At 40.9% G+C, this 16,219-nt stretch overlaps 1 protein-coding gene across 1 annotated transcript in view; it reads left to right on the top strand.

Annotated features, from left to right (window-relative positions):
- Positions 1-16,219, top strand: part of PAPPA2 (pappalysin 2) — a 298,990-nt gene that overhangs the window by 212,191 nt on the left and 70,580 nt on the right. The window contains exons 14-16 of the mRNA XM_004027950.5: positions 1,790-1,961; positions 5,744-5,921; positions 7,104-7,317. Of these exons, the coding sequence (XP_004027999.1) occupies positions 1,790-1,961; positions 5,744-5,921; positions 7,104-7,317 (564 nt within the window). The remainder of the gene's footprint in view (positions 1-1,789; positions 1,962-5,743; positions 5,922-7,103; positions 7,318-16,219) is intronic.

Genomic DNA, 16,219 nt, shown 5'->3' with positions numbered 1-16,219 from the left:
GTTGCTATAACCGAATGCCTGATACTGGGTAATTTATAAAGAAAAGAGATTCACTTAGCTCATGGTTCTATAGTCTGGGAAGTGCAAGAAGCATGTCGCTGGCGTATGCTCGGCTTTCTTGCTGTGTCGTACATGGCAGAAGCAAACACATGCAAAGGTGCAAAACTTGAGAGGCACCCTGATTTTATAACAATCCACTCTCATGGGAACTAACCTATTCCAGTGAGAACTAATTCAGTCACTACCACAAGAACAGCACTAAGCCGTTCATGAGGGATCCACCCTCATGACCCAAACACCTTCCGCTAGGTCCCACCTACAAATACTGCCACATTGGGAATCAAATTTCAACATGAGTTTTTTGAGGACAAACCATATCCAAACCATAGCAGAAGGCCTTTTAGAATTCTCAACAAATTGAGCAAAGGTACAGAAATGGGAGAACAAAAAAGTGGGGTGACAAACAGCAAACAGACCAGTGAGGCCTTTTGCAGTGCTTCATGCAGTAGAGGAATAACAACTCTGTGAGGTTGCCATAATTATCCCCATCTTATAGGGGAAGGAGCTGAAACACTTGGGAATGAATAACTCAATCCAAATCGCACAGGTGTTAAATGATGGGTCCAGGATTCAATTCCAGAGAGCCTGAGGCTAATGCCCTAATTATTAACCTCGATGATTCTGCCATGGCAAGAGGGTGACACTCATTTTGCTCCAGTGTATTCTTTTTTTTTTTTTGAGACGGAGTCTCGCTCTGTCGCTCAGGCTGGAGTGCAGTGGCAAGATCTGGGCTCACTGCAAGCTCCGCCTCCCGGGTTCACGCCATTCTCCTGTCTCAGCCTCCCGAGTAGCTGGGACTACAGGTGCCTGCAACCACACCCAGCTAATTTTTTGTATTTTTAGTAGAGATGGGGTTTCACCGTGTTAGCCAGGACAGTCTCGATCTCCTGACCTGGTGATCCGCCCGCCTTGGCCTCCCAAAGTGCTGGGATTACAGGCGTGAGCCACCGCACCCGGCCTGCTCCAGTGTATTCTTGCTGCTGTTATGATCCAGGCTGAGTCTAGATTGGCCCTGGCAATCCAAGCAGCAGTTCTCTGCTGAGAGGATGTCTGTGGAAGCGTCTAGCATAAGTTAGGCATGGGACATGGATTCAAGATGTGTGAGTTTCCTCTTCCAGTAATCGGTTCAATTTCTGCTCAGTCTGTGCTAATATTCAGTAGTATGTACTGCTATGGCTTTAGCAGTTGTGAAAATATTTCCATACCAATCGGTTAATTGGTGTTGCCTTTCTGTCATCTTAGAAACCTAGGCCCTTCAGACATGGCCTTCTGTGTCACCTTGTGATCAAACATTTGAAAGATTCATGCCTGACATAACTAGGGGCCTCCAGGATTCACTCCTGAGCTTTGTCCCGGATTTGTTCTAATTGCTTGGGACCCAACAGTACCGGTTGTTAAATATTTTGAGTGTCATCCCATGATCTATTCATTTCTGAGCCACACAGAACTCTCAGAATCTGTTCTCCACCTCATTTCATCACCATTTGATCCTCCTGGAAGAAAGAGCCATAGAAAGTCAACTAACTGTTACTTGTTAGCTGTTAGTTTTTATGTCTATTATGCTGCATGGTGTTGGGTAGTAGAGAAAAAAGGTGATGAGTTAAATATCAGTTTTGGAGAAAATTGTTCTCTCTAGTTTAGGAGCCCTCCCAGATGGAGCTGCAAAGTCATTGCTGCTCCTTATTGGCTCTCAACCAGTCCTAAGAGTGTTCTATTTCTCTTATCCCAGCTGTATCCATCGGCCCTGTGGGAAGCAGGACAGCTGTCCATCATTGCTGCTTGATCATGCTGATGTGGTGAACTGTACCTCCATAGGCCTGGGTCTCATGAAGTGTGCTATCACTTGTCAAAGGGGATTTGCCCTTCAGGCCAGCAGTGGGCAGTACATCAGGCCCATGCAGGTGAGTTGAAAGATCACGATCACCAGAACCAAGTTCCTGGGAAAAGGAGGTATTCACACTCTTCTCTCTGGCTCCACAGGGAAAGAGCAGATGTTTTTAAGCCATTTGAAAGGAAAACATGGGGGCTCTAACAAGCAGAGAGAATGATGTCTTAATAGAAATGCAAGGTATATAAAAGCAAGTACAGTGCTGATTAAGTGGGTTGGTGGGTAGTAAAGGGCAATGCTTATTCTGTTCTTCTCCCTTGTTTGTCTTTCTGTCAGAAATTATTTTCCCTCCTTTTGCCTTTAAGATGATGAGAATGCCAAAGTTCAGACTTGTCTGTAATTTTCAGGAAAAACTGGTTGTAATCAGCATGTCTGTGGTTCACAATGTCCACCCCACAACAACCCTCCAACAAAAAGACTGAAGAAATAGAACCCGATTTTCTCCCCAGAAGCATTAAAGCTGTGACTGAGGCAGAGATTCTGTCATGATTCTAACTCTGGCCAAATTTTCCAAATTTCTACAAGCTCCATTTCAAATTTCTACAGCACCATTTTCAGAATTTCAAGATGGTTTGGAGGTAGTAGAATATGTAGATTAACAGGATGACTCAGGAGACAGATCGGAATTAAATTTTGGCTCCACTGTATATAAGATGTGTAACTTTGGATTAAAAAATAAACAAAAGAAATTAATCTCTTTAAGCTTGTTTTCACATTTTTTAAATGATTAGAACAGAGTACTTATCTGATTGAGTTATTATGATGGCTGGAAATAATTTAAATGCTTTTAGCAAAATGATAGGTACATAGCACTCTATTTGTTAAATTGTCAGTATTATGAGCATGATCATGTATTCTCAACTAAGAATTCTGTTTTCCATCTTGCCTTTAGAGAGTCTTCAATTCCCCACAGAGAAATTTTAAACATAAAATCAGCCATTAGAAAACATGGCCATATTATAAGATAGAAAAAGAATGCACCAGGGAAGAGATGATGGTGCTCGAGGGAAAAAACAGAAAGATGTGGTCTCATAAGGAAAGAGTGGACACACAACTGTTAGCTAGACATCAGTGATTTACAAGAGTTGATTTTTTGTGTGTGTGTGCCAATTGATTGCTTAACAGGTTGGGAACCTGTGGGAGAATTTCACTTGCTTAGAGATGTCAGGATTTAAAGGTATACACTTTGGCTTCAGCTGGCTTAGGTTCTGCCTAGAGAGAAACAGCTTTAATATACCTTGAGGCACCAACTTCTTGGTCTGTGAAGCTTTATCCAGGAAGGCAGAGCCCTTATTACCTGTTCTTTACCCATCTCAACTCAGGCAAAGGAATGTCCACTCCAGAAAAGAAATAAAAAGAATGGAAAACAATGCAGGGACTGAATCCACTCATGCGATAGGTGAAGAAGGGGAGAGAAGAAAAGACAACATGTATAACGCATTAAAATTAGAAGCAAATTTAAAACAAAATGGACAGTACCTAACAGAGACAGGAGAAGCACCAGGCAGTAGATGCAGATTTTTTGAGAGGCATTCTTTTTTTTTGAGACGGAGTCTCGCTCTGTCGCCCAGGCTGGAGTGCAGTGGCACGATCTCAGCTCACTGCAACCTCCCAACCTCCACCTCCCGGGTTCAAGCGATTCTCCTGCCTCAGCCTCCTGAGTAGCTGGGACTACAGGTGCATGCCACCACACCCAGCTAATTTTTGTATTTTTAGTGGAGATGGGGTTTCACCATGTCAGCCAGAATGGTCTCCATCTGCTGACCTTGTGATCCGCCCACCTTGCCCTCCCAAAGTGCTGGGATTACAGGTGTGAGCCACTGCCCCCGGCCTTGAGAGGCATTCATGAGGTGATAGTGGCTCGTTGTAGTTAGAGCCAGACTTGCAGGCTGTGTTAAGCATGTGAGGGGCATCATCTGGGCTGGGAGAAGGGTGGGAGCTCACGCTTTGCCAACCACATGGCACAGTCAGCAACAGTGCTCTCCAGCTGACCAAACGTGCTGTCACCTCAGGCTGGTCCCATGAAGAAAATTATAGAATTCTGGTCGTGATCACAAGACAGTGGGGATATTTGCTTTTTGTTGACGCAAGAACCGAAACTAAACAGAAAAATGTGTCTGGCTTTGAATTGGGTCCTTCTGGCAAGCAACGGAGAAACATTGGGAAGCGGGAAGGAGCAGCTAGCCAGGAGTTGGTGTCAGGGGTGACAGGTGCCTTCAGCGGTCATTGTACCTGTGGCTTTGGTGCCACTGTGATTTCCTGGCAGGATGGCTGGCTCAGCCATAGAAACTCCCCTTTCTATCTTTGACCTTTGATAATCCAGTAGCCAGAATGTTGGCTGCACGTTTTTCAAACAAGCCATAAGCTTCTAGGTCTCCAGGTCCTGCCTTGTTACATTCCCCCCACCCTAGACACCTTCTTCTCCCACCTCCCCCTGTACTGCTGGGAAGTCCTGATCATTTTTCAAAGGCCAATCCTGTATTACCTATTCTGTGGAACTTCTCCTACATGCTCTCCTCCCTGGCCGAGGATGGCAGTTCCTCCTCCAGCTCCCGTTATACCATCACACAGGAGCATGCATTATACAATATGGCTTTATTGTTGCATATTTGTGTTTTCTTTCTTCTTGATCCCAGTTTTCTACTTCTGTTTTATGGTTTGCAGTATTTATATGGCATTCTTTCCAACCATTACAGAAGGGGATAGGATATAACAAACAACAATGTAGCTCTAACATTTCCTTCTTTACTTTCTTTTCTGCCTTCCTCCCTCCTTTTCTCCTTTCTATTCTTCCTCCTTCACATGTTTTTGAACCATTGTTTCAACATGTGATTTGCGTGCCTGGTCGATTTTTAGTTCCCGAAGGGTATTTTGTTTAGGACAGGACCTGGCCCTCTTAGGTGCTCGATAAATATCTCTTGATTGAATTAGTAGCAGTGTGCTGTAGGGCTGCCCTACTGAAATGACAGGCACTAGGAAATGGCTAGACTCTCTCACATTTAACCACAAGGTTTGGAAGATGCCTTGTATGCATTAACTCTCAGCACCATTCTCAGTGGAGGTAATTATTTTCAGTAGCATTATCAGTTGGCTTATTAATAAGAGTGCCAGCAGGAGACAGATGACATACTCAAAAGTGGGTAATTTGAGAGAATTTAATCAAGAGACCACTCATAAATGTGCAGGCAGGATATAGGAAAATCACAAGGCGATGGTGCAGTATCCCAGGTGAAGGGACTCAGTCATCACCCCTAGGCCTGAAAGGTTTACCTTAGGAGTGCAGAATCACAGGAAGGAGCAGAAACTGTGTAGAGCAGGCTTCCAGAAGATGCAGCCAATCTGCAGCGACCCTTGGGAGAGAGTGGGGAGAATCAGCACCCTGGCCTCCCTCTTCTCTCCCTCTCCAGGCTGCTGACACTGTGTCCTGGATCTGAATGCAAGTACAAGTCAGAGGCATGAAACCCACTGGAGTCAGTTTCTCTGGCCCAGAGCAGAGTAGAGAAGGGTAGAGAACAGGTCTGGAGGAGCAACTGGAAAGCAGACAACAGAGCTGGCCTTGAGGAGTCTTGCCATGTCATGATTCTCTGACACTAGCAGGCTTCTTTTATCAGCATCATACTGAGTGTTGTAAGAATGTATATTAAAACAGTGAGGCCTGAAGAGGGAGAAAGGCAAAATAATTTTTCCCGTTTTAAATGTTTAGACAGATAATCACCAAGACTCTTCTAAAGCCTGGAAACTACTCTGATAAGCCTTTTAATGTAACTTTGACAGAAGCAATTTCTCTGTTTCTAGAAGGAAATTCTGCTTACATGTTCTTCTGGGCACTGGGACCAGAATGTGAGCTGCCTTCCCGTGGACTGCGGTGTTCCCGACCCGTCTTTGGTGAACTATGCAAACTTCTCCTGCTCAGAGGGAACCAACTTTCTGAAACGCTGCTCAATCTCTTGTGTCCCACCAGCCAAGCTGCAAGGTATTGTCTGGTCAACCAGGAACTGTATGCAAGTTCTCTGCCGTCCCTCGCTCTTGAGGGTACTTTGGGACTCTTTTCATTACCCCAACACCTTTCCCATTTGCTCCACTGTGTCACCATCTTCTGATAACTCCAGAAAAGTCCCAAAAGACAACACCACTCTTTGTCCCCAACTACTTGAAACGATGCACTGGCTCAGGTTCTAATGAATGAAGGAATCTTAGACTTTCCTCTATTTTTATTTGACAGTGTGTACCCCAGAGGCAAGCCTACTGGAATGGTTGTCCTGATAATATTCATAATCAAGATACACTTTATTGTTCACATTTTAAAATTTAATATTTACAACCATCCTTTGAGTAATGTGTGAATTTGTCCCTGGCTTTAGTGCTGGTTAGAGATGAAGATGGAGTGGAGCCTGCTCTAGCTGATGGCTTCTCACACTTTGGTGTGCCTAACAATGACTCAGGAGGCTTGCTATAATTGCAGATTCCTGAGCCTTTCTCCAAGAGATTCTTGCTTAGTGAGTTTGGGGTGAGATAATGATGTTATGGTGAATAGTCCATGGATTGCATTCGGAGAAACCATGAATTGTACTAAGGCATATGGTATAGTGTTTAAATACAGAACTCTTCATCCAAACTGCCTCTGTTCAAACCCTGATTCTGCCCCTTACTAGTTCGGGCAAGTTACCGATCCCCAGTTTCCTCATCTGCATAATAGGGGATGATAATAGGATCTATTTCATAGGGTTGTTTGAGGTTTGAAATTTACACACGTTAATACATGTAAAATGCTTAGAATAGTGCCTGCCATATAATAAGCACTATAAAAGTGTCATCTATTATTATTTTAATGCTTTCTATGATAACATCACTGCTATATTTTTATTATATGTAGGTAGGAAAAGAAGTAATGATTTAGTTGGTAGCCCTTCTTTCATTTGGGTCAAGAAAGATTTATCTGACCTCTGTTTTATGTAAGAGCATCACACTGGATGCTCTGTAAGTAAAAAGATGTAGGACTCAAATTTGACGTGGGATTTTTGAGATGCTACTCAAGAAAGAATAATATGACTTTTGAAAGACACCAGTAAGTTCAGAGGTTTTTATTTCATCTGCTATGATTATCTTTCTGGGCTCTCTGTTCTGAGCATCTTGTGCTTCTCTTTCCTGGAGTCAGGGCTGAGCCCATGGCTGACATGTCTTGAAGATGGTCTCTGGTCTCTCCCTGAAGTCTACTGCAAGTTGGAGTGTGATGCTCCCCCTGTTATTCTGAATGCCAACTTGCTCCTGCCTCACTGCCTCCAGGACAACCACGACGTGGGCACCATCTGCAAATATGAATGCAAACCAGGGTACTATGTGGCAGAAAGTGCAGAGGGTAAAGTCAGGAAGTAAGTTGAATGTTCCTGGTCTTTGGAGTTCTACCTACCTCGCTGCTTGTTATGTTTGTTTTTCTGTATAATCTCTCTTTACCTGCAGGGCTATATTCTCCAGTCATGACAGGTAGGCAACCTGCTGTGCTTTCTGTAAATGTATTCTCTCCAATAGAAGATCCCACAGTCTCACTTGGGTACTTTTTAAAATAATTTCTGCCCGAATGATCGCTTTTCTTGAAAGTAAGAGTTAGCAGCGTCCCGGGTGTTATATGTGTTACCTGAATCCAACTCTGTGCCTGCATATACTCATCAGTCCAGTTTACAATTGCAGGCCTGGCCTGGTCCCCAGTGCAGACACTTATGAGCTGTGGATATTGGGAAGTTTCCTTTCTCTGCCTCAATTTTCTTTCTGTAAAAAGGGGATGATGATTAAAAATATCTGCCAGTTAGGGCTGATGTAGGAACTAAATGAATTATATGAATCAAACATAAAATTCAGTAAATTTATTTTAAAAATATAAAACTCAACTCATTTTGGCTATTAATATTGTTATCATATCTTTCTCCTTTCTCCTTCCTGAATTTTATGTATGTGCACTCCTAGACCCATGGCAAGAAACACTTTTCCTCCAGTGTCGTGGGGGATCCGAAAGAACAAAAGCTTTATAATGTAATTTAAGAGGAAAGGCTTCCAAGAGAGTCATCTTGGGGTTCAAATCCTCATCTCCCCTTTATCAGCTGAGTAACCTCGGGCAAGTTACTTAACTCTTTGGGTCTTGGTCTCCTTCCTTCCTTCTAGGTCTCCTTCTTATCCTTTTAAGTTTAGAATAATGCTTGCATCCATGTTGAGTTGAAGGATAATTCAACCTTCAACTCAATATCCAACTCAAGGTTAACTCACTATCCAGCCCAGTGCCTGGCTTGTGCCAATTACTCAATAAATGGTTTCAGAAAAAGAAACTTTTTCTGAGTGAACGAAAAGCTTTCAGGAAAAGAAACTTTTTCTGAGTGAACAAAAAGCTTTCAGGAAAAGAAACTCCTTGCATTTAGGAAATAGTAGCTATTCTTTCTCTACCGTAAATTATGTAGCTACAAGAGAAAACCAAATCTGTTTCTTACCTAGCACTTAGTTGAAAGCCTGTTGATATGTATTCTTCTAAGATTTTGTTTTTGAACTAACAAAATCCTAGCCATGGTATTACCAGTGGTGCCAGGGCATACAACCTTTGCTTGTAAGCTAGGATGGTCTAAAGGGACAGAAAAAAAAAATCAGGAAACTATCTGACTCACATTTACCCTTTCTCTAGTTGATCTCTCAACCATGTTAACATTTGGCCATTAGAGCAATGGCCTCTCCCAGGGCCTTCCACTCTAGAAAAGGCCCAGGCTCATATGTGGGAGGGGAAGACCAAGCCCATACCCTGCCCTTTCCACCAGAGGGAAAGGCCAGGCTGATTAGAACATAAACAATACTGATGAAAAATTCATAGGAGGCAACACTCCCTGGTTCAGTGGGCTCTAGCAGGTGTAGTAAACAGTTTTTGACAACCAAGAGCACATTTGCATGTGATTTTCATAGCATCTAGAGGCAATTTGCATAGGCACGCATTGATAGACAGTGAGTACCCAGGTAATCTTCAAGTGAAAATGTTACTACAATTACCCTGAAGGCTGCTGTTTTCTTGCTTTTTTTCTCTCTAGTCTTGCCTCTTTTATTTACACACCAGCAGCCACCTCAGATATCTGCAGAATAGTGCCATGAAGAATAAATGACCAGGGGACCAGAGAAATGTCTTAGGACCAGGAGGAATTAAAGACAGCAAGATCATCACCAGTTTTCTGGGCCATGTCTCAGCTTTATGTTGGGAAAAAATGAGGCCTCTACCCAGAACTCTGGGTGGAGTTCTGGGTTTGAGGGGCATTTGTGGACACAGCTTTTCTGACTGAGAAAGTAGATGCTTGCATCACAATGTCAGCATCAGTTTGGGCTTAAACGTTGACATTCACAAGCACCATTCTGAGGAAAGATTAAATTATTTACCACGTTATGTAAGCTGATTAAATCTTAGTTTACATCTGTTTACGTAGCAGGTGGCGGATTGGTAATCAGAAGTTTGCAAGTCTGTCATAAATCACTGCCACTTGCTGCTCATGTTTACTCAGTGAACTATGTCAGCCTGGTTCCTTGTATGTGGAAAAAGCCCAGCATTGTACAAATGAGGCCCTCAACTTCTTTCTAGGATGTGCAAGCACAAAGAGAAGAAATTGAGAAAAGCAGAAGGGAAATCAATCCAGAGAGAATGGGCACATGCTAATTTTATGCTACTGTACAGTGTAGTAAAACAAACAAACAAACAAAAATTTGTGAGTTATATTTGAAACTTGCTGGGCATGACCCTGAGCAAAATACTCAACATCCATATATCTCAGTTTTTGCATCTATGGTATGGGAAGTAGTAACTATTTCTATCCAACAATGTTGTTTTGAGGCTGAATGTCAGGTAATGTCGTGAAAGCATTTTACAAACTTTGAAGTTCAATACACATGCTATGTATTTTCAATACATATGCTATATTACTTTTTGTTCATCTTTTTTTAAAGGAAGGAAACAATTACTAAAATATCAGCCAAATACATTCCCTTCCTGCTTCTTTTCAAGTCCATAGTTTCAAGACAAAAGAATGATGAGTGCTGGATTTGACTTCCTCTGATGTCCCTGTTCCAGCTTTGTCTCATTCTACCCAGGGATGGCACGGATGGCATATTCATCCCCTGCATGCTCTATGCCAGTCTCTGGGTTAGGAATAAAGACAGACACATAAATAAGACCTGGGCTGTCCAACCTTAAAAATGGAGTCAGGATCTTTATTATAGTGTTTTGGCCACACCTTCCTTCTTGAAACTCTTCTTCCTTGATTCTCTTCCATCTTGCTCCCTGATTGATGTTCCTTCTTCCTGTCTGTCCACCCTTGATTTCCTTTTCTAGCTTTTTTTCCTTTGCCCATTTCTTTAAAATTGATGTTTCTCTGAGTTCTCTTTTCCAACTTGTCAGGCGTGATGCTCATTCACCCTGTAGCCTCAGTTACCATCTGCATGCTGATGATTCCTGAATTCATACCTGCCACTATAGTATCTTCCCTTAAGGGCCATAAGGCCCATAAGACCAACTGCCTATGGATATTGCTGCTTGGATATCGTGTCTACATCTCAAACTCTTAACTATGCAAAATAGAGCCTATTATAATTCCTTTCAAATATACATATCTTTCTGTGTTCCATGAAGCTGGTTGAACCGGGTGCCTGCACATCACCTGAGACTCCTCAGCACCCTTTACCTTCTCTCAAATCAGTTATCAACTCTGAGTGTCATTATCTTACTGACTCAGATATGCTTGTTTCTCTCCATCCCTGCTGCCAAGTCTCTGTAATAGACTATTATCATTTTTCACCTCTGAACTGATCTTTCTGTCTCCAGTCTTTTCCCCTTCAACATATTCACCACTTTGCAGCAAAAATGGCCTTCAAAAAACTCAAATCCAATTATGTTATTTCCCCGCATGAAAATGAATGACCAGCCTACCTGCCACTTTATTTAAGGGGAAAAGTTGAATATTAAGACAGTTTCAGTGTCTGCACAATCTAGCAGGGCCTCACTTACTTCTCCAGCCTCATTGCTCACTATCTTCCCTGGCAGACCCTTCAGCTCTTACACAACCTTCTTAGCATAGGCTCTAATACTACTGGACTTCTTTTATATCTTCGTGGAAGCCGTGGCAGTCAGGGCCTTCAGACATGGAATTCCTTCTTCCCAGAGCTCTCCGTGACAGTGACCTTTTGCTTGACTAACTCCTACTCTCTTATTTTTAGTGCAGGTGTGATGTTGTCCAGGAAGCCTACCAGGTCTCCCCAGACTGTAGGACTCCTCTCATAGGCTGCCATTGTACACCAAACTTCTCTGATGATATCACTTATCTCACTGATTACAAATGATCTGGTTACTCATCTATATTCATGAATAGACCATGAATATTTTGCTTAGCATCGTGTGCCCAGTGACTAGCTATTTATTGGCAGGTATTCAATACTTTCTAAATGGGTAAAAGCATTGCATTTATAAGCAAACTTATGATAGAATTTTGATGTTAAAGTTGATGCTAAAAATAGTAAAGGAAAGGAGAGGTTTTTCTTATGCGGTGATAGAGATCCCTGTTTCAAATGCTTTAGAGTGAATGAGAACTTTAAACATATATAAGTAATTTTTTTCTAACAATTATCTCAACAACATAGAAAGAAAGCTCATTCTTCAAAGACAGTTTCAATTTTATTTATTCAACAGACATTTATGCCTGATTAGTACCACTCTATGCAAGTTAATGGTAACAGAAAAAGGATTACCTCTCAACAAGCTCACCAGAACAATGCTTCTCATACTTGGCTGCTCATGAGAATCACCCAGGGAGATTTAAAAAATCCTAATGTCCAGATCACACCCCAAACCAATTACATCAGAATCTCTGGGGGTGGGGCCCAGACATCAGTATTTTCCAAAGCTCCCCAAGTCGCTACCATGTACAGCCAAGGTCAAGAAGCACTGGTCTAGTCAAACTTTTGATCCTGTTAGATTAACATCAGTTATGAGATTTTGATTTTCCTGAAAGATCCAGAATAAGATTTTTCTCTTTTTAAAATTTTTGTAGCAACACTTTTGCATGGTAGATTTTAACACGTCTCTGAGACTTTTTTATTTTTGAAGGTAATAGAGAAAATGTAAGCAGAATTGTAACTCCAAGGAGGTTGTAAAGTATATGTAGTTTCAGGAGTTCTTTCCTCCTCACATTGTATAATAGGCACAAACTCTCTTTTAAGACCCTTTCTTTTTTCTCCCATGCAATTTACCTCCACATACACATCATCATTAATCACTCCTTTGCTGTTTCATTAACCTGATTTCCTGGGAAGCTAAAGTAAGTGTGTTTGACTTGTATTTTGTCAATAAGACCATATTATATTCTCCCTTATCTTTCACTTCCATGGTTGCCTTTTTCTCATTATGTGTTATCTTTGTGTGAAGGTTAGGTTAACGTCATTAGAGCCCATAATTAATTTAACTTCTAAACGATTCAAACCTTCCAACTTTAGTTAGACAATATCTGTTTCTATAAGTCACTCGTCAAGATGCCATCTGTGGGGTGCTATAGTGTCAGATCTTCTTGTGGGTAATTGTAAACATCCATCCTTTCTGAGGGTTGCCCACAGCATCAACTTTTCCAAAGTACGTAAATCTGTTTAAGTTCTATAAACACAAATGAAGGTCAAGGCTGAAATGAATAGGCCCCACATTGTGACTATTTATTGTTTAACAAATGTTTGGTTGGTGAATGCCTTTAGTGGAGCCTTGTCTGACCTAAACTGGGGGAGAGCCTGAGATGGGCTGGAGCTGGGCATGTGTGTTTGACCCATTTCCACACACACAGAAAGATTGGTGTGGCAGAGTGTTAAAAAGCTTAAAGGCTGGGCTCTGTTCTGTTGGGTATTGATGAGGATGACTGTGGTGATGATGATTTGTCACTATGTGCTATATATGCTAAGTATTTTGTACACAATACCCCATAATTTCTCATAACAGTAATACATTTTATCCTTAACAAAATAATAGTATAGTAAAATATATTATTATATAATAGTATATAATTTGATATAGTAATTATAATATTTTAGTATGTTATTATTATCCCCTATTATAGATGAGGAAACTGAGATTCAGTGTGGTTAAGTAGCCTGCTCATGATCACTCAGCCAATAAATGGTAAAATTAGGATGAAAACCATTCTGACTCCAAAAACTGTGCTATTGGCTAAAAATGCTTTTAGTTTCAGCAAATCACTTCATTTCTCTCAGCCCTTTCCTGCATTTGTAAAATAAAGGGAAATAATTGAGTGATTTCTAGCTCCAAATGTTTCTATTTTATTTTCTATCTCAACAGAACCAATGAGAAGAGCAACACTTTGGTAGAAGTGGTAGATACATAACAATTTATTACCATCAGAAAAAAAGCAGTGATATATTAAAACACAAATGCTGCACAGACATGGACTTAGTAGACAGTATTTAGGGCACTGTTAGAGTAATACTTGGAGAACTTTTGGTCCGCATGAACAGCCAAGGTTTTGTTCTTTCCTTCTTGATGGGTTTTGGTCCATTGTTTTCCATTCACATTCAATGAGACTGGGTCTAGTTCTCCCTTGAAGACAGAATATTGGGAAAACTTTTTTAGAATTTCTAGAATTAAGTTTTAGAATTAAACACATCCCTAAAACTTCTAAAGAAGGTAATTTAGTCAAATGGCAAAGAAGGGTTTTCTTAGTCCAAGATTTATCTCCTCATTTACTGGTTAATTATACAGGCTCTGGCATTATTGAGATCTAAATTTGAATCTCAGCTCCGCTATTTATTAGCTTTTTGACCTTGAGCAAGTTACTGATCTGTACTGAACATCATTATTCTAATTTACAGGATAGAAATAACAGGTGTACTTACAGGTTTTTGTAAGGAATAAATGAGATAATAGATGGAAAGAACTGAGCAAAATTTTTGGTCATATTAAGCTTCAGTTCATCAACACTGCTGCTGTTTATCATCATCACCATCATCATTAGCATTACCATCATCATCATCACCATAATAATTTCTACCAGGTTAATGGCTCTTACAAAATAACTGTTGCTGTTTGGGCTATCCTTCTGGTGCAATAGGGAAATTTCTTCTTTAACAAAGAGTATACTCAGCTACATTTTTGTCACTGGCCATTGTCTCCCATCTGTTGTTGGTTCGTATGCTAAAAACAAAACAAAACAAAACAAATTAAAAAAAAAAACAGCACAGAGTCCAGGAAGACTGGAATTGGCATTTGAGGTCAGAGGTACAGGTCTTCAATTACCAGCAGAAAAAGTGCATTTCCCTTGCCTATAAAAGAAAACACACACCAAAATAGAAACTTTATTAAATTTAAAAAAAATGTACTATTCTCCCCCAATTAGTACACTCTCTGTCTGCTTTATATCATCCTGCTGACAACTCAAGTACTACAGTGGCTTCAAATAGATCAAGGAAAATAGGGGAAAGAGGGGGAAAAAGAAACAAAATAATCAGCAAGATAGATCTGGTCATAATTTAAAAAATTAGGATGAGCAAATAAAGTCAGGCTGGTCTGGAAGGAGAAGGGCAAGGGCATCTCCTGGAGACATTACCCAGATTTTTAGGCTCTTGAACTTTTTGAACCATAGCTTGAAACTCTGGAAGATTCAAACTGATTTTATCCTATCCTAGGAAGGGAAAGAAAGACTTGGTTAATAAACTGAAAATGTGCAGCTAAGGCAAGCTAAAGCTCATTAAGTATCCTGGATTCATAGCTTTTAAAAAATTATAAAAGTAATCCACCTAATTGTTAAGCTCTGTGTCATAGCGCTGTGCCTATACATCGATGAATAGGTCCTAAACCTATACACTTATATACACATGTTCTATCTATGATTGCTCAAGGAAAGAACACACATTAATCTCTATGTACACTCATGTATCTGTGAGAAATAGAAATTTGTTTTCTTTCCAATAAGACCTTGCCTGGCTTTATAATTAGTGTTTATAGTAAATACCTTCAAAATTTATCCTTGAAATCCTCAAATATCTTGCCATTGTAGGATAATGTGTGCTTTAGGCTAATTTATTAAAGCCCCTTTTGGCTTCACAGTGATTGAATCTCTGCCCCAAGCCTTAGCCATTCACATACACACCTGGGTGCAGGCCAGATCTTGACTGCGGGCTTCAAGGGGCCTGGTGACTGGCATCCATGCTCTCACTTCAAACTCAGCCCTTGTTGAATTCATAAATTTCCCTGTTAACTTCAACCTCAAACTAGAGAGCATCATATTGTAAAACTTTCTGTTTTATATTGACTGCTAATATCTATTAATCAGAGTAAATTTTTAAAAACTTGAGTAAGAGCTTAATTGTTTTATATAAACCAGTAGGACTTTATTCAACCTGTAACTTCACCCCCTGCTGCTCTTTCTGGTCTTCGTTTGTCCTACTCCTCCTGTGTCTCTGGCTCACCCTTTCTTCAGCCCATTGAGTGAACATTTTGGTTGTGGTTTTGCTTTTGCTCTCTAGTGATGGGGTCAAGCCAGGCCAAACTGATTCATAAACTGTCTCCTGAGGGATTCTGGGTGGGACAGAAATATGAAGAATTAAGTATGGTGGAGAAAATGAGCAGAATGTTAACATTCCATACTCATCACACACACACACACAGAGAGAGAGAGAGAGAGAGGAGTGTGGCTGAGCAGATCTTCTGATCATCAGGGATAGCTAGTAATTTCCGCTGCTTGTTGATCGTGGTCATATGCCATTCATTGTACTGCATGCTTTAAATATACTGCCTCACATAATCTACTCATGACCCTGTGAAGAATGTATGACTATCCCTATTTTCCAGCTAGGAAAGCTGAGAATAATAGAGGTTATGTGATTTTTTTAAAGTTAGAGATTTATTAAGCACCAAGGCTAGAGCTCTAACATCTCCTGATTCCAAAGCACCTGCTTTCAGCCACTCTGCTATACATTCTTCCTGATGGGAATCTCCCAGGTGCAGCCACTAAAGGCCTGCTGAAGCCACCATGACTTCTGATTCTCCCTTTTCAGTCAGGGCAAGGTAAATGCTAATCAGCTCTTTTTCTTCCAGCCCACGTCAAGGGATGTAATGTCAGGAGTATGGCCAATGCAGGATCCACCTGTGTATATTCCAGGTCCTTAGGTATACCACAACGTTTTAGAGGTTCTGATAACACATTAGCAAACTAGGGTCTTATCATTGCTGTGGCTTCCAGATAAGGGACAATGCAAATAACTTTGCTTTCTCAA

The sequence above is a fragment of the Gorilla gorilla genome, chromosome 1 (genome assembly GCF_029281585.2).
Source record: "Gorilla gorilla gorilla isolate KB3781 chromosome 1, NHGRI_mGorGor1-v2.1_pri, whole genome shotgun sequence".
Taxonomy (NCBI): Eukaryota; Metazoa; Chordata; class Mammalia; order Primates; family Hominidae; genus Gorilla; species Gorilla gorilla.
This window is presented reverse-complemented; position numbering and strand designations above follow the sequence as displayed.